We start from the raw sequence: 21,549 nt of genomic DNA, 5'->3' as shown, positions 1-21,549 counted from the left end.
AACATAAATTATGATTTGTTATTGTGTCATAATTTATGACAAATTTTATCTAATAAAAATCGAACATAAATTATTCTACTAAATAGATTGTTTGTGGCTGTTGTGTTCCTATTGAATTATGAATATGATAAAATTCAATGATGAGATTTGTTATTGTGATTTATGACAAATTTTACCTAATAAAAATTAATAAAAATTAAACATGAATTATTCATAAATTATTCTACTAAATAGATAGATTATTAGATTATTTGTGGCCGTTGTGTTTCAAGAGAATTTTGAATATAATAAAATCTAATGGATTATTTTATTAAATAAATTATTTTCAATTATGAGATTTACTCGTGCGATTTGTGACAAATTTTACATATCATAAAAATGGAACATGAACTATTCTATTAAATAAATTAATTCTCAATTACGTTGATTAAATAAATCGTTCTTGTGATTCGTTATCAATCATGTAATTAACGTTCTTGTGCATCTTTTCATGAAAGTGAAAATTAACCCAAAAAGAAAAAGAAAAAAAAACTACAAAACTACTTTCCCGATTTGCGAAGACGTAACATAACATAACAGCGGACCAAAAAATACAATAAAAGAAAAAGGGATCATTTCCATCCATGGTATATATCACAAAATACAAGAGAATCCTATCCTGAGATAATCTTACCAAAACATGACAACATCCAAAACGTGTTGTATAGAAAAAGTAGTACAATATGACAACATCCAAAACGTGTTGTATAGAAATTAAAAGTAGTACAATATGCTAAATGCAAACTTCAAACGTGTAAGTAATAATAATACAAATTACTGAGATGTTCACACATTTAAAAAACGCCACCCCAAATTAAGAAAACGATTTCTTATTAGCAAAGGAACGATCTATTCTAGGAAGTGTGAATAATTAAGGGACTCCTTTACTGTTAATGGCATCAGTGGCAGCGACTTGTGCATCAGATGAAACTGCAGCACCAGAGAGAGTGGGTGCTTCAGTGGCTCCAGCTCCACGACCTGTCTTTGGTTCTTGATGACCTTGTGTACCATAACCCTGACGCTTATAATCCTCCAAATCCTTGTATTTCACATAGGGACTATCCTCCATTGGAAGCCCTTCAGTGCTGCTTTCTTTAACTGATTCATCACTCTGTGCCTTTGTTTCCTTAGATGGTGCTTGTTGTTGTTGCTTCTCCATCTTTCTCTCCTCTTACTTTGTTTTTTTTTTTCTTTTCCATTTTGAACCATTCTTTATATAAGATCCTTCTTCTACTTCTATTTTTTCTAGTGCTGTGCCATTTGGCTGAGTGTAACACACGTGGGGATCCCCGAGAAATTTCAGGAAAACGTGGCGAGTTTTGGAGGAATTTCTCGTTTCTATCCACAAGATAATCAATGAACCAGCTGAATCTCCACATAGTTCTCAGCTCCACGTATTATTTTTTTGGAGTTTACCCTATGAATTATGATTACGTGTATGACAAAGATTTATAAGTAGCTTAAATATATTTTTATGTAATATAATACATTTTGCTTTTATTAAATTTTATACTTTTCTTTATTTTACATTTCATTACCTATTTTTTTTATTAGCCTTAATGTATCATATAACCATGATGATGTGATATACTTTGTTATCTTATCATATTAATGGATTCTAACAAATAATGACAAGCACTCAAATCAAACATAAAAATCTTAAATATGTATACTTTAAATTGCTAAAGTCAATTTATATAATTGACTAAATACAGATAATTTTCCTAATGAAAATATTGAAAGAAATGGCCATTCATATTAAATTACACACAGTTACGTGCTAGACTACAGATTATGGGATTGTTGGTCCACTAAACATCTAAAAGTGTTACCGACATAATTAACTCATTGATTAAATAAAGGTAATGGTCCTAATGGAGATATTGAAAGAAATGACCATTCATGTTAAATTCTCTAAAAAAAAAATTAATTTAGTATCAAAGGTATAAATTTCATAAAAAAACTAAAACATTATTAATAAAGTACGAAAAAAGATAAATGCTCAAAATCAACCATATAAAAAACATGATCAAAATTAGTACATGTAATTATGCAATGTAATCTTCATTACTTTTTGGTCCCTCCAAAAAAAAATTTCCAAGCTCTGCTGTCACTATCTCTTGTTAAATAACTTGTCACTCGTTTCTTAAATTATTGCAGTGTTTATTGTCTATATAAATTTACCACCAGAGGATTAAAGTAGCTTAGGTTCCTGGATAAATAGAACCTAGAAATTGAACAAAATCTATGAAGTGCCTTCTAATCAAAGATCAAACAGCTTGAGTTTCACAAAACTAAAATTTGTACATGAGAAATAATATCAAAATCTACAGAAATTGACAAGTGTACCAATTTGTTTTAAATAGTAAAAGACTTGAAAGTTTGAGTGTTAATCTACAGGGATTTTGGTTGTACTTAAGTAATGTAAACCCAATTTTAAGCAATTAGAAGAAGTAGAAGAAATAGACAATTGTAAGTGTGAAATTTGGAGTAAGGCAAAGAAGAAAAAAATAACAAGAAAATAAACAATAATTGAAATGTAACAAGATAAATTTAGAATGTAATAATGTTGGAACCTAACTTGCCAAAACTACTTGTAATGCACTTCTAATGATTTTCTCTATCCAATGAAATATTTGTTTCCACCCACATCTACTAAGATACTCTATCTTTGGTTTCCTGCACGAAGAGCTTAGTTTATTTGTCTTTTCCCCCCCAAATTTCTTTGCGAAGATAAAAAATAACAAACCACATTAAGAGATGTAAAAATTAGGCAAAACAAATATCAATCTTTTTCTAGCAATGAATTTATTTAGATACCATTTCTCAGTTTTTTAGAAAATAAGCATTTTTCAATGCATTACCCTCTAAACATGATAGAGGGTTTAGCCTTTTTCAATGTATTACCTTCTTCCATAATAAACAAAAAAACACATAGAAGAATAATAGAAACAAAATTGCATTAAATAGATAATAGACAAAGTTACATTACAAGAGTTTGGTTGCTCCCAACAATAAGGGTTTAGCCTCTCATAGTCATGAGAGGCTTTATACTTCAAGGGCTAATGTGGATGGAAGAAGGTGCTAAATGACTAGAAGAAAGAAAAGGGGAATGGCTAAGAAGGAGAGTTTTTCCTTAGGAATAGACTCAGACTTTAGATTTCTTCACTAGAGCTCTAAGACTTTGTGTGTTTTGTACTTCTATTTCTTATTCTTTTTGTAGGCCTAAGGTAGCTTGCTTTTCACGCTAACTTTGCGCTTAGCGCAGGTTTTCGCACTATGCGCGTCTTTGGATTTCCTCGTGGGCCTTCTTCGCACTAAGTCTGGATTGCGCGCTTAGCAAGACTACGCGCTAAGCTTGAATTTGCCCTCTAAGCGAGAGTGTGCGCTAAGCCTGGATTATACGCTGGGTGAGCTGTCCAATTCTTCCAACTTTTCTTCATGGATTTTTCTTCCAGTTTTTGCATCAATTTTCTTCTAAAGCACTTGAAATTTTCTTCTTTTGACTTTTGCTAATAAAAAATTGTAAAGATGTTAATTTCTTTGTTATTTCATTAAAAACAATAGTAAAGTGAAGAAATTGCAATCATTGTTGGCCAAAATTGATTGTCAAATTAACTCAGATTTCACAGTTATCAACTCCCCCAAATTAAAACATTTGTTTGTCCTCAAGCAAAAGACAAGTTTTGAGTGTACCAATACATGAGATAACTGCGAATCCTTTCAAACATTTCAATGACTGATCCTGAGTTTGCATTTGTCTTGCTCTTGTGATAGAAGTATAAAGGAATGCACATGAAGATGAAAAATGTTAGAAAATAAAACTTCATCAAGGCAGAATAACAACACTTCATTCCTCACAAGGTTAGTGTTTCTCTCAACGTACGAGTGAATTGGCTAAAAATGTTTCTAAGTTTAACAACTGAACTAATGTTCCCAATTGTGCACTTCTTCTTAGTTAATGCAATAATACATACATATTGTGGATCACTAAGAGCTTTTAGGCTTGTAACGTGGCTGAGCTAACAAAGAACTCATGATTTTTCTTTGGAAACAAAATTAGGTTTTAAGAGAGCACCTACCTGATAACCTATGACTTTATATTTCACAGCTCCCAACTTTCCTGCCTTTTATTTCTAACAGCACACAAAATTTATTTGGCACTTTGGTTGCTATCAACTCTTTATTTGAACATAAGTTTTTTTTTAGTATTGTAGCAACTTATCACACTTTACATTTGAGTGTGTACTGTTAGTGATGTTCTTGAAACACAATTTTTCACCCAAACCAAAAATCCAACTCCCCCAAATTAAGGGTAAATTTGTCTTGGCTCGTGCTCTCCTACAACTTAAGATAAGGTGGTCATTAATTTCATTCGGCTCAAGTTTCAAAAACAATTTATTAGACTAGGCTCAACGGGGTGCAAGGGATTCATTTTAGTAACAGGTTGGCTATTTGGCTCAATGGCTAAGAAAATCAAACAAGGCCTTAATTATTTCCACCTTATGTATGTATTCAAACAATCTCAGAATCATGCAAAATCAGGAAATTAAGGACAATCGTTCTCTCACAATTATAAGGTCACACATCTCATTGGATATTTATGAAGTGCTTGGCTTACCATACCATGATTTTCGTTCAGATGTGCTAACCTATTTACTTTTGTGCTTTCGATTCATACTTCACCACTCACAATGATGCCTGCTCACAAGAATCAGAATTTTTGCAATCATTTCATCAGTACATCTCATGCATCAATTCATCCAAAACAAGTCACAACCAATTACTGATTTCCTATGTATATATCATGCAATTTTTATTCAATGACTGAAATTAAACTACTGGAATTAATGGTTGAAATTAAATTAAAGAAAACTAAAGAAAAATGAAAAATAAAGAAAAGAAAAGAAAATCCTAGTCAAAATGGGCCTCAATCCTGTGCGGGCGTTGGATCCCAAGCTCTATGGGCATCACTGATGTCTGCAACATAGTCATCATCAACTTTGACATTTGTGGCATCATCATTAACAACACCAAAGGTGTCACCCCCCACCCCCCCTAACAGAAAGAAGTTGGACTCCTGGCCAAGCAACCTGGGCTAGGAATGCCTCTGGTGTCATCACCGGTTGTTGGAGGGAGAGATGGTGGAAGCTCTACATCAGTAGGTACTAGTTGTGGTGGAGGCTATGCAGCATAGGGAGGATCTGCTTCGGTTGAGAAAAAGGCAGAAAAGTTTGGTCGGTAGGTGGAGAAGAGACGTCTGGAGGAGGGACCGCTGGTGGAATGTCTAGAGTGGCTAGGGTCCTGGCCTGTTTTGGAGCCAGAAAGACACTAGAAGAGTCTACAGGATTCACAATTGGCTTGGATTCATCTTCTTCTAGAAACACAGAATTTAGGTGCCACCCAACAAGATTAGCCTTTTGCTCAATTTCCTCCACCTTAAAACAAATCTTGTTATTACTAGGATGCTTAATCGCCTCAAACAAGTTGAAGGTGGATTTCTGTTCCTCCACACTCATCTCCAAGTTGTCATTCCCCAATTCCACAACACATTTTGCAGTCAGCATGAATGGCCGACCCATAATCAAGGGGATCTTAGCATCTTCTTCAATGTCCATGATTACAAAGTCCACCGGAAAAGTGAGTTGGTGGACTTTGACTAGGACGTCTTCAACTAACCCAAACGGTTTTGTGATGGAACGATCTACTAGCTGGAGTGTCATCCTCGTAAGAGCTATCTTCAGATTTCTGATTCTTTGGCACATGGACAAGGGCATCAAGTTGATGCTTGCTCCTAAGTCAATGAGAGTCTTCCCTACAACACATCCCCAATGGAGCATGAGATGGTTACGTTTCCTGGATCTTTGAACTTGCGTGGTAGCTTCCTCTAGATCACTACATTGCAATTGCCCTCTATCACTATGCTCTCATTGTTGATATATTTCCCTTTCTTTGTGAGGAAATCCTTCAGAAATTTGGTATATAAAGGCATCTGTTGTAAAGCCTCTCTAAAGGAAATGGTGATCTCTAGCTTATTGAAGATGTCAAGAAAACGAGCAAAGTATCGTTCCTTGTCATTCTTGGATGGCACCAAGGGATATGGAACATTCTTCACTAGGAATGAGGGTATCTCCTTTCTAGCCTCCCGAGCTAACTGTTCTTGGTCTTGGTCTTAGTGGTTGAGACCTCATCACCACTCTCCTTACTCTTATTTTTTTTCTTTTTCTCCCTCTTCTCTCTTTTTCTTTTCTCTTTCCTCATCACTCACATCCTCCTCAATTCTCTTTTCCTTCTCAGCACTTTTCCTTCTAGTGAAAATTACCTTGCACTCCTCCTTGGGATTCTTCTCAATATTGGCCACAAAGGTTCCAATGGGTCTTTCAGCCATTTGCTTAGCTAATTGGCCTATCAGCATCTCCAAATTCTTGATTGCTAACTCAGTGCTCTTTTTGTGTGACAAGGTGGCTTGCATGAACTGCGCCGACATTTCTTCCAGCTTGGTGGTTTTCTCATATAGGTTGGACTCTGGGTTGGGAGGCCGATGGAATAAACCTCCTTGGTTGACGTTATTCCCTAGATGGGATCTCCAACCTTGGCCCTGAGAGAAATTTCCTCCCTGATGGAATCCTAGTGATTCTTCTTGATGGAATCCTTGATGATTCTAATTGTCCATGTAGTTGACTTTGTTAGATGCATCGTCTTGGACCATGCATGAGCCTGACTCACGAGCACCACCATAGATGTTGCATCCCTCAATGTGCATGACTGAATATGGAGGAGGTTGCACTGCATGCAACTATTGAGGAAGATTACTCAGAGTTGTTGTAAGGGTCTCTAAGGTCTTAGTCATGAGCTTGTTTTGAGCCAACATAGTATCTTGAGAAGTGAGCTCAAGAAGACTCTTCTTTGTGGGTGTGTAGGCTCGATCACAAAGGATGGCATGATCACTGACTGCCATATTCTCTATCAGCTCCATGGCTTCTTCTGGAGTCTTTAGTTTAATCTTCCCACCAGCGGAGGCATCAAGGAGCTGCTTGGAATGTGGCCGCAAGCCATCAATGAAGATGTTGAGCTGGACTAACTCGCTAACCCCATGCGTCTGAGTCTTCCAGAGTAACCCATGGAAGCGATCAAGTGCTTTACTCAGCGATTCATCAGGGAGTTGGTGGAATGATGAGATTTTCACCTTTCCCTCTGAAAAGTATTTCTTCATGAACTTTTCCACCACCTCTTCCCATGTCTGCAGGCTATTCCCCTTGAACGAGTGAAGCCATCTTTTTACTTCACTAGCCAAGGAGAAAGAGAATAGGTTGAAGCAGATGGCGTCTTCTAGCACTCCTGCTATATTCACTGTCTTGCAGATCTCGATGTATGTGGCAAGGTGTGCGTACAGATCTTCACTCAACAAGCCATGTAATAGATTCCCTTGGATCAACTGGATAAGGGAGTGTGGATATATGATGTTGGCCACTTGAACGTTCGGTCTGGCTATGCTAGTGAAGTATTGAGGTGTAGCAAAGCTAGAGTAGTCATCTAGCATCATCCTCAATGGACGGTCTTCTTCCTTGATGCGTTCTTTAGAGAAAGGATGTGGACTGGTCACATGAGAGGGAGATGATAATTTGAATGATGAAGGTCCTCTCTCTCCTTGATTACTCTGCACCTCTTGTTACTTTCTCCTTTTTCTTGCAACGTTGTTCCTTCTGTAGGTTGGTTCAATTTCTAGATCCAAAGGAACAAGATTATTTCCTCGCATACACAAAAGAAACAACTATCATGCAAGTTATCACAGAATAAAAATTAAAACAAATTAAATTTATTTTTTAAAAAAAAAACAAATAAATATAAGAGTAAATAAAGAAAAATTTATATATATATATATATATATTTGAAGATTTAAATTAAAAATAAAAATAAAAAGTTAAAAGATAAAAATTGATTGCTTTAAAAGTGGAGTATGCAAAAAATCAAGTACAAAGGACAAAGTCCCCAACAATGGTGCCAAAAACTTGTTAACTTATTGACAAGTGTTTCAATTCATTTTAAGTAGTAAAAGACTCAAAAGTCCAAGTGTCGAATCCACATGAGTTTTGGTTATACTTAAGTGATGCAAACTCAATTATTAAGCAATTAGAAGAAGTAAAAGAAATAGGGTATTGTAAGTGTGAAATTTGGAGTAAGGCAAAGAAGAAAAAGATTACAAGAAAATAAACAATAATTGAAATGTAACAAGATAAATTCAGAATGTGATAATGTTGGGACCTAACATGCTAAAACTACTTGTAATGTAATGTTAATGATTTTCTCTATCTAATGAAATACATGTTTTCACCCACATCTATTAAGATACTCTATCTTTGGTTTCCCGCACGAAGAGCCTAATTTATTTGTCATTTTCCTCCAAATTTCTTTGCAGAGATAAAAAATAACAAACCGTATTAAGATAAGAGATGCAAAAATTAGGCAAAACAAATATCAATTTATTTCTAGCAATGAATTTATTTAGATACCCTTCCTCAATTTTTAGAAAATAACCATTTTTCAATGCATTACCCTCTAAATATTATATGAATGGTCAGGTCATAATATACAGAAAAAACACATAGAAGAATAATAAAAACAGAATTACATTATAGGAGTTTGGCATGTCAGACTCCTAACAATAAGGGTTTAGCCTCTCATAGTCATGAAAGGTTTTACACTTCAGGGGCTAATGTGAATGGAAGAAGGTGTTGGATGACTAGAAGAAAGAAAGAGGGAATGGATAAGAAGGAGGATTTTCCCTAAGGAATAGACTCGGGCTTTAGATTTCTTTCCTATAGAGCTCTGAGACTCGGTGTGTCTTTTCCTTCTGCTTCTTACTCCTTTTATAGGCCTAAGGTAACTTACTTTTCATGCTGACTTCGCGCTTAGCGTAGGTTTTCGCGCTAAGCTTGCCTTCGAGATTCCTCATGGGCCTTTTTGGCGCTAAGCATGAATTGTATGCTGAGCGAAATTGCATGCTAAGTCTGAAATTGCCCGCTAAGCGAGAGTGCGCGCTAAGATTGGATTGCGCGTTGAACGAACTGTCCAATTCTTCCAACTTTTCTTTAAGATTTTTTCTTCCAGATTTTACATTAATTTTCCTGTAAAACACTTGAAATTTTCATCTTTTAACTTCTACTAATAAAAAATTACAAAGATATTAATTTTTTCGTTACTTCATTAAAAACAATAGTAAAATGAAGAAATTGTAATCATTATTAACCAAAATTGACTATCAAATTAACTTAAATTTTGCAGTTATCATTTATCATACAATAGGTTAAAAAAATAAAAACATCAACGAAGGGTTAAAAAAACATCTAAGCATAGGTTTGGGTGGCCGAAGAAGGCCTTGGCCCAATATATTTCACAGTAGTTCATCAAAGAAGGCCTTGGCCCAATACACGATAAATTTGATTCATTTCCTAAACTTGTTTTACAAGCATAAAATATATATTTCTACATTCGATTTCAGTACTTGCAGCACTGTCTTCACTCTTCAATTCGCCAAAACCATCAACGTCACTTTTTTTTTAGTCGACACAACGCAATTGCAACCGTTTATTGAGATATAATAAAGTTCGTTAATGAAACAAGCATCAGCTACTTTGAAAATACTATTAATGTATATAGATCTATTGCGTACAAGAACGGTTACAACTACTAGCTGCGAAGCAAGCAAACATTAAATTAAAATGGAAAGTTTGAATTCACTTTAAAGTAGGTAATCCAATCAAAATAGTTGAACAGAACTTTAATGTCAAGATGGTCGGTCTAAGAAAAATAATATTCATCAATGATTAGAACGCTGTACACTGGGAAGAAGAAACACATGAGCCCAACCATTTAAAATTTCTTTCCCCTTTGCAACATTTCTCCCAGGGAACAAACAGACCAACACCAACCAAGCATAAGGCCCCAGCTATCATCAATTTCCAGCTGGATAAATAAATAAACCCAACATTTTTGTTTGCAACAAAAGTTAAATTTATTAATAGTAGTAATAATAGTAACATATTAAATACTATAATCACTAGCCAATCAAGACACACCCCTCTTCGAGTGAGTGATGAACCTTGCAATTTGCATCAACCTTTTTCAAGTTTCAACCCCAATTAACCGAAATTGGGGATCCAACCAGGTGCTTCCCATCGGACCATTCTACCCTTCCAAAAGCGTTTTCTGTATGCTGTGGCGAACCCGATGACGAAAACGTGACGGTGAACGTTTTCTTCTCGTTCTCCTTGAAACTCAACACTTGCGGTTCTACCGAGATTTTAACGGACGCAGTGTCTGACGTCACGGAAGCTTTGTAAGTTCCCGCGGGCCCCACGTTAGTGAGAGTCCTCGTGTGCTTAACCACGCTCCCTGATGATTCAAACAACACCGCAAACGAAGGGTAGTTGAGGTCGGTCACACTGTACTGCTTGCCCGCGTCGCACTGGAATTTTCTCTTGGCTAAAGTGCTGATTTCCGCAGCTGAGTAGTTTAACGCGCAGAGAAAACCTAAGTAATCATCCACCGTTAGATCGTAGACCAGTCCTGGATTGAGGGCAGCGACTGGGTCCACGTGTCCCGAACCGTGATCGAACGGCGTGGATGGTTTTCCCGTTGCGCTGTCTTGCAACTTCTCACCAGTTTTGTAAACTGTGTAAGCCGTTGTCATCAGAGCCGATCTCACCGCGGCTGGGCTCCAATCAGGGTGAGCCGATTTGATCAGCGCGGCTAAGCCGCTCACGTGAGGGCACGACATGGAGGTGCCAGAGATGATGTTGAAATCCACGCGCCTGTTATCAACGGGCAACCCGGTGGGCCCCACGGCTTTAGACCACCCCGCTAGGATGTTGACACCTGGCGCGATGAGATCTGGCTTCAGGATCTGTGGCGTGATCGAGTTGGGACCTCTTGAGCTAAACGCAGCAACCACCGGCGATGGCTGAATCCCCACCTTGGTTCCCTCAAAAAAAATCTTCACCGTCGGTTTCGCATCGGAAACCAAATACTTCTTAATAGCGTCACCGGCTTTCTGCCCAACTGCGGTGGCCGGTAATAAATGAGCATCCGCCACTAGCTCCTCGCCGTTAGCGGCGGTGTTGGACAGCACCATCCCCAACGCTCCGGCGGATTTCACCACCGAGCCTTTCTGAACCCTAGCGGTCAACCCACGGTCACACAACACGATCTTCCCAGCAACTTTCTCAGGAGACAACGTTCCCGTGATACACAAGTTCCCATTCATAGCACCATTACTCACATTCCCTGCATAAACCAAAGGCAAAGAAGAATCCGGCAAAGCGTTACCGCGGTAAAGCGAAACGCCGGAGAAGTTGAGTCCATTTCCGAGCGCCACGTATGCGGGGAAGTCACGATCCAGTGTACCAGCGCCTACGGTAGTGATCCATGGAGCCACATTGGAGAGACTGTAGGGACCCGGACCCGAGTTCCCAGCGGAGCATGAAACCAAAATCCCTTTCTCCATCGCTGAAAAAGCTCCAATAGCGACACTGTCTCTGTAATAATCAGAAATGCCACCACCGAGAGATAAAGAAAGAACATTCACGTTGTCCAATATTGCCCTTTCAATTGCGGCAAGAATGTCAGAGCTGAAACACCCTCCTTTCCAGCATACCTTGTATGCAGCAACTCTAGCGCGCGTGGCCATCCCACGCGCTGTTCCGGAGGCGTAACCGAGGAGGCTCGCGCCGGAAACAACTGATCCAGCGGCGGTGCTGGACGTGTGGGTGCCGTGGCCGTCGTCGTCGCGCGCGGATCTGGACTCCTCGGTTTCGTTAATTGGACCAAGCATGGCTTCTACACCTTTAGCAAAGAATCTTGCTCCGATCAACTTTCTGTTGCAGTTCGACGCGGTGAAATTCGTTCCCGTCTCGCACGCGCCTTTCCACGTGCTCGGAACGGGTCCGAGTCCGGTGTCGTCGAAGCTCTTGCTCTCCGGCCAGACGCCGGTGTCGAGGACTCCGACGATGACGTCACTTCCCGAACTCGACTCGGGGAACAAGTCGGCGCTCTTGTCAAGTCCGAGAAACAAAGGCGTTCGCGTCGTGAAAAGCTCGTACCTCGTCTCCGGCAAAACAGCCAGAATCCCCGTTTGGCGCTGGAGCAAACGCGCTTCCTCAGCGGTTAATCTCGTCGCGTAGCCGTGGATGGCGTTGTCGTAGGTGTAAATCATCTCCGCCGAGTCAGACACGGTCTTCAGTGACGACTCATACCACACAGCGTGGTGCTCGAAGCTCTCGGGCATCTCCGATTTCGCCACGTGTACAATGTAAGTACTCTTGTGAGTCTGAGTCTGTTCTGCTGCTGCCTCATAGAGACCCAGAAATAGAACAACCGAGAGAAATGCAAGGAAGGGTTTACGAAACGGACCCATGGAAAGAGAGTGTGTGTGTGTGTGAGTGAGTAGAATGGGAAATGAAATTATATGATGCTGGCTTTAACAAGTGATGCTTTTAATGTCAGCTTATACAAAGGGTGTGAAATAGAGTAACGAAGCGGTGGGTGGTTGTCTGCTTCTAAAAAATAATTGCATTGAGACAAAAATAAAAGAGAGTGGGGGTAGTAGTGGGAGTGTAAGAGTCAGGATAGAAACATTTTTCATTTCCTTCGCATGTGCGTTTACGTTTACGACCGTTTTCTTTCAACCCATCGAGTGTGCTACGCTGCTACTTTATTTTATCATTATTTCTTCTATCTTAGAGTATAAATTAGGAGTATTTTGTAACCGCCTCTCCTCTTAAACTAACTATTGAGTTGCTTTTTTATTAAAGATAAAATTATGATAGTCTATTAAACATTAAGAATATCTTTAATAAGAAATCTTATAAAAAAAATCTTAATTTTAATATTTAATCTTGTTAAAATTGGAGTAGGATATTGAATTTTTACTTAAAGATTTAGTATTTATTTCAAAATAATTGATTTTTTCATAAAATTAATTTGTATTTATTTCTTGTATACAAAAAAAAATATTTAAGATATTAAAATGAGATTTATTATTAAAATAAAAAATAAAAGAAATTATGAGAGTGATATAATATTACATAAAAGATGATTAAGATATCAGATATTCGAATTTGAGGTTAAATTAACCTTTTTCTCTTCCTTTAACCTTTTTCTCTATTTCCTTTTTTTTTCAGATTAAAGCCTCATTATACTTTGCCTTTTGGCAGTTCCGTGCAGACCATCGATCACACTATCACGCTCTCCAAACATAACTTCATACACCAATTCTTGACCTACTAACCTTCAATTCCTAACTGCGTCTTTTTGCCGATATTTTATAATACGATGGACAGTAATATGGAATATACATGCATACTGTGTCTGTGCTTGACAGTGAAGATAAGGTGAAGCTCAAAATATTGTAAACTATGCGTTTCGATTCACGGGTATTTTATTTTTAGTGGACATTTATTTATTTATACAATTAGACAATCTCCACTTCAGCTTTATTCCATGCGAGATATTTTTTAAAATTTTACCAAGGTTTGGACCTTATCGTCTCTATATGTATACCAGCCAGCCATGAACCAACCAAGTTTCTTTTTTTTGTTTTCGTAATTTCCATTTCCTTCTATGTTAAGCAACCCGTTCACGGATTACCAATACGAAGAAATTTCAATCACGGGCTTGCTTCTATGCTGGGGAATTTTTACGGGAATGGACAATCGAGAACGACTTGTTTCTTAAATCTAATTTTGTTTGTTTTTAATAAATATTTTAATAATAATTTTAGATAAGTGCTGTTGAGATTTTTGCTATCGAGCCTTTTTTGTTTCCACTCCTATAGCTTTTGTGACGTGAATTTACTTTGGTCTTGGACAAATTCCACTTTAGCAAAATGATTCACTTTTTCTTTTCTTATTCGTACAGATCAAATCAAAATCTTATTTATTGACAGCAAAGTGTTGTTCCTCGAATCAGTATTGACAGTGGAACAACCTGTTAATATTTATTAAGTAATTAATAGCATCTCTTATAATGTAGTGAGTAGTATTACTTTTTTTAATTCACCAAAAATTTGAAAATATAAATTAATTTTCACATAATTAGGGATGTGTTTATGCATGGGTTGGCAAGGGGATAGGATGACTTGTCAAAAACAATTAAAAATTAAAAACAAAATTTATAATATTTAAAATTTTAAAAGCTAAAAGCATTATAAAAAAATGGATTTAAGCTTCTACTAGTAATTATTATTTCCCTTGTCCACCTAATGATTTTAATTGCATTATTTTATCTAGCTTTTTTAACTGCTTTATACACATTTTGAAATAAAATAAAATATAATTTTTGTCCTCTTACTTTTTATAATTCATGATTTTAAGTTCTTTTATTTTTTTAATTGAGACATTTTGTTTTTCATTTTTTTAAAACCTGCAATTTTAATCCTATATTTTTTAATTGAAACATTTTGTTCTCCAATTTTTTAAAAATATATAATTTTAGTCCCTTTTTTCAATTCAAGACTTGACTATGTATTTTTTCAAAAAAAAAATTAATAAATTAACCTTATTAGCAATTAAATATATATTTTTTAAATTATTTATCATGTAAATAATAAATACATACCTGTCAATCAACATTTACAAAATACATAGATAAATTTTTTAAATTGATCATAAGAATTAAAATTACGAATTTACCTAAAATAAAAAACAAAATATCTCAATTAAAAAATAAAAATATTAAAATTATATATTTAAAAAATATGTGAATAAAAGTTATATTTTAGCCTAATTCATATAACAAATCATGTTAAATGAGTCTTTGATGTCAAAGATACAATTGTTAACCTCAACAGTGAAAAATTGCGTCCAAGATCTATAACCAAACATGTTGATTGTCTCTAAAAGAAATTGTCCTAAACACATATTTTACCTTTATTCAAATTACTTGTGAAATACATCATACATATATTCTCAATCAATTCAAGTTTACTTTTTTTTTTTTTTTTTGCTTTTAAAATAATGTCACAGTGATAACAAAAAATATAATCAACATGTTTTAAATATACCTTTCACCTAAAAACTGTATATGCTTATTTTAAATTACAAATTGAAGCTGTATGAAAAAAAAATAGTACAAAGTGAAGTCATTTACAATTTTAGATGTACAAAATTTTATGCTAAAATCGATATAAACGTATAGAAATTTAAGAATTATACTTATTGTTATCTTTCTCGTGTTGGCCGCAAGCCGAAAGATTCCCCGGTTTAAAAAAAAGGTAAAATTCTAAAATTGGTCTTTCACTTTATCTTCAATTTTAGATCTGGTTTCCCAATTTTTTAATTCACGAATTTGGTCTCACTATTTTTTATAAAATCGTACCATGTTAGTCCCTCAGGATATAACGTTGACGGTTACAAATGAATGTTAACTGTCATGTGTCACAATTTTATTGGATGATGACTGTCAAGTGTCATGTTCTGATTGATCAATGAAAACAACAATACATTTCATCTTTCATGGAATTGATATTCAATCAGAACATGACACGTGTCAGTCAATAAAAATATGACACATGATAATCAACGTTACTTGCTAACCGCCAACGTCCCATTGTGATCCGAAGAATCAACATTACACGATTTTACAAAATTGGGAATCAAATTTGTAAATTTAAAAACTGGAGGATCAAACCCGAAACTAAAAATAAAATGGGGTGAATTTTATGATTTTGCCAAAAAAAAAAAAATAGTTAGTGGTATAAATTTTAAATTACAGTATGATTTTGTAAGCGTCAGTCCCCAAAAAATTAAAAAATATCATTGAGAAAAAGTCATTTTATTACATTGAAAGTACAAAAGTTATTTATTTTTTATTTTTCAATAAAATATTCCTACTTTCACTTTCTTAATTAGTCTCAACTTCTAAAGTTATATGCATGCGAGTCATTGTTCTTTCTTATCTATAATAATATTTATTAAATTCGTAAAAAAAACATTTTAAGTTTGAATAGTGGAAATTATAATTTAGCACATGCTTAAAAATTAGAATGTGTTGATTTTGAAAAAATAATACTTTTTGTAAAAATCTCTCAAAAATTAGTAAGATATATATACATTTATTTAAATAAACTGAATCAAGTAATCAACTACATATATTTATTTTTATATGAAAGCTAACTATATATTTATAGTATTTTTTTTCAATTCATTTAGAGCGACATGGATAAATCCATATCTATAGGTATAACTTTTGTAGAAATCGAATAAAAAATCTCTTTATAAAGTATCTTGTATACACTACTCTCAAGTCTTATGAACCTATCACTCTTCCACTAGACCAAATTCCTTTGGCTACTTCATATATATCCATGTTTTAATTCCTGATAAAACTTTCTATTACTTTTTGCTAGTAGGATGTCGTAATACACACAAGAAATGTGGAATCTGATACTCCGATGCACTGTTCAACAACGTGGATAGCCTTCCTTAACATGTGTATTAATCATATGGAAGGGAATTGCCAAATAAACTTAGGGGGGAAATCAATAGAAAGTAAATGTAATTTAATTAATTAACGTCTAGAGAGAAAGAAAGAAAATATAAAAAAAAAAATTGTAGATATAAAATAATAACTGACACTATGTAATAAGAAGAGAAAAGGTAGAAAAATAATAATAAATAGTAATAAATTTTTTTATACAAAAAATATTTTTATGTTCTTAAAATTAACTATAATTAAAATCAATTCTTGTTAATTTCACCCTAATATGAATCATACTTTCAACTTTTTCTTTCCTGTGACACCATTAAATAATAGATTGATGCATGTAACATTTTCTAAACAAAAATAGAGATAAAAACAGATTATATATTAAGCATCAAATGCGCTGAAAAAGCTGCCAATAGCCTCTCTTTGCTCGTAGGGATAATGAAACGTTTCGGCTGCAAGTCAGTGTGGGTCGCACCAAATGTTTTCACAGCTTTGATGACGCGCTTTCTCAATGCCATCGTAGTTACACAGACTTACACGCTAACAACAAGTATCAGTGTATTACTTAGAATTTAGAAATACTTGTTGTGTCATGTTACGTATTGTCTAATTATGATGGAATTGATCTCCTTCACCAACTCATTTTCATTTTGACGATTTTTCCTTTTCCTAGAAAAAAGGGCATTGATGAGATAAAAATACCCAAAAAATTTAAAAAAATCCATTCACGTGTTATGTATCGCAATCACAGGGCCAAAGAACATAATTCATCACCAGCTTTGTATAATCTGAGATACTAGTGTAAGATACCACCAGGCAACAGATCGAAATTTTTATAAAACCATCTTTCTTAAATAATTGAGGTTCATAATCCTCAGTTTTTTTTTTTTATTTTTAAAAATGAAGTATATAAACAGTGTAGTTTTTCGTCTTAGTTATAATTGCATTGATCCATACCACTTGATCCAGGATATATTCTTTCTTTTTTTATCATTAACTTTCAGCATATATTCTATATTTTCAAATTTTAGTGAACGATATATATAGTTTGATATTTTGATTCATACTCTTCTCTGTCTGGGTATTTATTATACATGCACTGATGCACCGGCCTTTTCTTATATAGCTCGGGGACCAACTTCTACGTAAATTACAATTAGAGATTTTTTTTAAAAAATGAAATTACAATTAGAGATAATATTTATATATATGGACCTAATTATATTAATCAGCGTTTTGAGAGAAACTTCATTGGAAGGTTTTTAATTTCCTTTTTGCATTAAGGAGTTATACTTTTATAAGATGTACCATCAGAGTGCATTAAGGAACCAAAGTTATTTAGTAAGCATTGCATATATAATATATCTACTCAGAAAGGGACAAAAAGCGGGTTGATTTGGGAAAAATTTTTGTATTGTTCCTACTGAGTTTCGATGATGTCCAACCGAATTGTTTGGTCCTCTTCTTTTTAGTGGAATCTTTGATCTCCGATGTTGATGTGATGGGAAGGTACTTTCAAAATGGACTCCAACAAACAAGTCAATGGTACTTTGAAGTATTTAACTGCCTATATTTGAAATGAGTAAAACATACCTAGGGATCTTCCCTTTGGGTTTATATATACAGGTCTAGTGTTGAGAGAGTTATGCAATGTTTGGAGCCATGTTGATAAACTGCTCCTTTATGCATTGTGGTCGAGTTCGTGGGCAGTAGTTGGGGATTGCCATGAGCCGAGTATGTAGGACCCCACGACTCGAGTACGTGTCGAGTTTCACGGGTCGTACGGTACATAAGTCCCCTAAGCTCTGAATTCATTATGAATGATAGAGTTTAATATGTGATCCTCAAACTCTGGCGTGGGTTGAGAATGTGCCGAGGTCACGGGCCATACGACACATAAGCCTTCTGAGTTCACACGAGTAGTTTCGTTGAGTTACCTCAGACGGGTGAACTAGCCATGGGGGTTGAAACTGAGTTGCACAACGAATGAACACAAATGTCACGTGTGTCTCTACCTTTTCAGACATCAAGAGTTTCCCAAGTATCGGCTGACACATGTCTCAATCTGTGTGGTTGGCCTCGTGATGGTCATTGGGTGTCTTGTCACTTTGAGAGGCATGACGGGGTCAGGGTAACGTCACACCATTTTTCGTGGGGTTTTAACGCTTCATTTTTCATGTCGCCTCATCAGAGGTTATGACTCATAAAGTGATTTTTTGAAACAGGGTTGTTGGAGGGTTTTATGAAAACAGAAAGTGAAGGCCAAGGGGTGTGCTAGTGAAGGCCAAGGGTTTTACGAAAGGTTGGGAAACCCTTATAAAAAAGAGCTTGAATGAAGATAGAAGGTCACCCCTATTTTCTTGCTCTCTCGCCCCTTGCTGTCCTTTCACCGGCATTGTTTGCTCATTTCTTCGCTCTTGCCTTCATGCGGTTGAAGTGTTCATTTTGCTTCCCTTTGCGCTTGCTTTTCTTATGCTTCCTATTAGGTATGCTCCTTGGTCATGCTCCTTATTTCCTTCAGTCCCTTGTTCTTCCTTGTTCTTTGTTTCTTGCACCATGTCTTCCTCTGCTACAGAGGATGGGTCTCCCGTTTGGGGTAGGTCCCTATTGGCCAAAGAGGTTAGGGGCATAGGGGAGTCTGGGAGTGAGGAAGAGTTTTTTGTGTTGTCCCCTTCATCTATTTTTGATTCGGAGAGAACAAAGGATTTCTTGGTGAGTGTTGGTGAGGGGGTAGAGGTCTGCGAGGAGATGGAAAAGATGGGATAGAGCCGAAAAAGGGATGACAACGCCATCGAGGGGGATAAAGGGACCAAGAAGAGTAGGGGGAGCAAGTGCCCCCCATTGCCATCCTCTGGGTACGAGTGGGTTTCCGTGAATGTTAACTCGTACCTTACTCGGTTTTGAACCCATAAGTCTATAGAGGAGTTGAAAAAGAAGGTTGACATGATGACCTTGGACGAGGTCGAGTTGTTGATTGTCGAGCCCCGTAGTACTGAGGAGCATGCGTCTATGGGGCATCAAAGGGTGAGGCTGACTTCGTGTATATGTATGATGATGTATTTAAAGAGTTGAACATTCAATTTCCCTTTTCGGATTTTGAATGTGAGATGTTGAGTTTGATGAATGCTACCCTTGTGCAGCTTTATCCTAATAGTTAGGCCTTTTTGAGTGCCTTTCAAATTTTTTGTAAGAGTTTAAAAATCGAGCCCATTGTTAATAAATTCATGTACTTCTACTAGTTGAAGATAGGTGTTAAGGCGGGCTGGGCTTCGTTGAATTCATTCAAGTTTGGAAAATTGTTACAGTTGTATACCCAATCTTGGAAAAAGTTCAAGTCAGGCTTTTTCCGAGTTCATCTTAATCTTGCCTATGGGGAGTCAAGAGAGTTGTTTTTTAAGAAGGATGGGGAAACTCCTAAGTTTCCTTTTTATTGGCAACGTTTTCCTTTTAAATTCAAATCTTGTCCTCACCAACTGTTGTTGGCGCAAGAGGTGAAGGACATTGAGATTATAAGGGAATGGCCACGCGAGATGTCGTGTAAATTTATTATGGTTATTCCAAACTCGTGTTTTCTTGATCGCATTCTCAGAAATGAGTACTGTTATGCTATAATCTCTTTTTTTATAAATTTGGGGAAGTACTGACTTGTTTATTGAGTCCTTTACAGAAGTTATGAAGGGCTACAATTACAAGAACCTGAAGAGTTTGGTCACTGATGACTGAACATAAGTCGAGAAAATGAAGAACAGGAAATGAGTGAAGAACGCATCTAAGCCTGAGAAGAAATTGGTTAAGTCTGTGGATGGGCAAAATGAGGTCAGCAATGCCAAGGTAGAGATTGTTAACTTGGATGGGCCTGAGGTGGCGAAAGTGAGCAAAGTGTCTGAAGGGCTTGTGGCGATGTTAAAAGAGGGAGTAGGGGGAAAAGAGGTTGAGAAGGAGAAAGAAGTAGAGGTTGCTTAGAAGCCGACTGCAACCGAGAAGAAAAAGATGACAGAGGTCGCTCAAAAGTTGACTTCTATTGATTTTGAGGGCAATCCGAGTATGGGGGCACCTCGAAAGAATAAGGTGGTCCTGCGTTACGATGAAGGTAAACTTCTTCGCTTGGACCTTGTTTTTGTGGCTCCGAACATTGTTTTGCTTTGGAATGCTGACCTCACCAAGGCATAATTTGTCTAATCTTTTGCTTTTTTTAGTCAAACCGATCACAACATGATGGACTATGTGGGCTCGGTGGAGAGTTTGGATGCAACTGAGATCTTTCTTGGTCAATTTCTTACTGTTGTTCACCACTTGAAGGAGACAGTGTAGGCTGATGAGAAGACCAAAGCAATGGTCGCGTAGTTGAAGTCGATTAAGGTTGAGTTTGGGAAGGCCAAGGAACTTGACCTAGAATTGGCCAAAAGTAAAGAGGTGGCAAAAAAGTTGCAAGAGGAATTAGATAAGCATATTGGGTGTCTATCCAATAAAGCCAAAGAGAACAAAATGTTGAACGGTCGAGTCTCCAACCTTGAGAAGCAAGTAAAAGATGTGGGGAGGAAAATGGATGAGTTGTCTTCGAAGAAGAAGACTGTGGAGTAGGAGTTGACAAAAATGAAAAAGGTTGTTGAAAAGTTGGAGGAGGATTTGCTGGAGAAATAAAAGAGCGAGAATGCTCTGATGGTCGAGTTAGATGTGGCTAAGAGGTTGATTGTGCTAAACCATCGAGAGGGTGTTAAGAAGGCGCAACGCCAAGTTAAGGTGTTGGTCCCGAGCATCAACTCTGCACAACATAACGTGAATGGCGACATCGTGGATGGTGAGACTATCAGGGAGTCATAACTCTGCTCTAAGTCTGAAGGTGAGGCAGAGAAGGAAGTAAAATCTAAGTGATCCTATTTTGTAGTTTCTAAGTTCATTTGTAGAAGTTTGCTGTAAGAATTGCTAGTTTTGATGTAAAATTTTTTTGTAAGAGTCTAAGTTTAAAATGAAAGAGAATGTTTTGTGTATCGAATGTTGAGTTGCTTGTATGAAACTTTAAAAAAAATT

At 36.4% G+C, this 21,549-nt stretch overlaps 3 protein-coding genes across 3 annotated transcripts; all 3 read right to left on the bottom strand.

Moving 5' to 3' along the window:
• Window positions 1-592: 592 nt before the first annotated feature.
• Window positions 593-1,217, bottom strand: PM35 (seed maturation protein PM35). The gene has a single exon (NM_001251384.2). It carries the CDS (start codon window positions 1,196-1,198, stop codon window positions 911-913), a length of 288 nt encoding a protein of 95 aa, NP_001238313.1. The 5' UTR covers window positions 1,199-1,217; the 3' UTR covers window positions 593-910.
• A 3,990-nt stretch (window positions 1,218-5,207) lies between these two features.
• On the bottom strand, window positions 5,208-6,526 carry LOC102666363 (uncharacterized). Its single transcript, XM_006601414.1, has 3 exons — window positions 6,308-6,526; window positions 5,950-6,193; window positions 5,208-5,854 (listed from the first exon to the last, which is right to left on the bottom strand). The coding sequence occupies exons 1-3, from the start codon at window positions 6,524-6,526 to the stop codon at window positions 5,208-5,210; spliced, it is 1,110 nt and encodes a 369-aa protein (XP_006601477.1).
• A 3,312-nt stretch (window positions 6,527-9,838) lies between these two features.
• Window positions 9,839-12,741, bottom strand: LOC100776647 (subtilisin-like protease SBT1.7). The gene has a single exon (XM_003549974.3). The coding sequence runs from the start codon at window positions 12,449-12,451 to the stop codon at window positions 10,169-10,171; it is 2,283 nt and encodes a 760-aa protein (XP_003550022.1). The 5' UTR covers window positions 12,452-12,741; the 3' UTR covers window positions 9,839-10,168.
• Window positions 12,742-21,549: the final 8,808 nt, after the last annotated feature.

Source organism: Glycine max, chromosome 17 (assembly GCF_000004515.6).
Source record: "Glycine max cultivar Williams 82 chromosome 17, Glycine_max_v4.0, whole genome shotgun sequence".
NCBI classification, from domain to species: domain Eukaryota; kingdom Viridiplantae; phylum Streptophyta; class Magnoliopsida; order Fabales; family Fabaceae; genus Glycine; species Glycine max.
The sequence above is the reverse complement of the archived record's forward strand: the minus strand, read 5'-3'. Positions and strand labels throughout refer to the sequence as shown.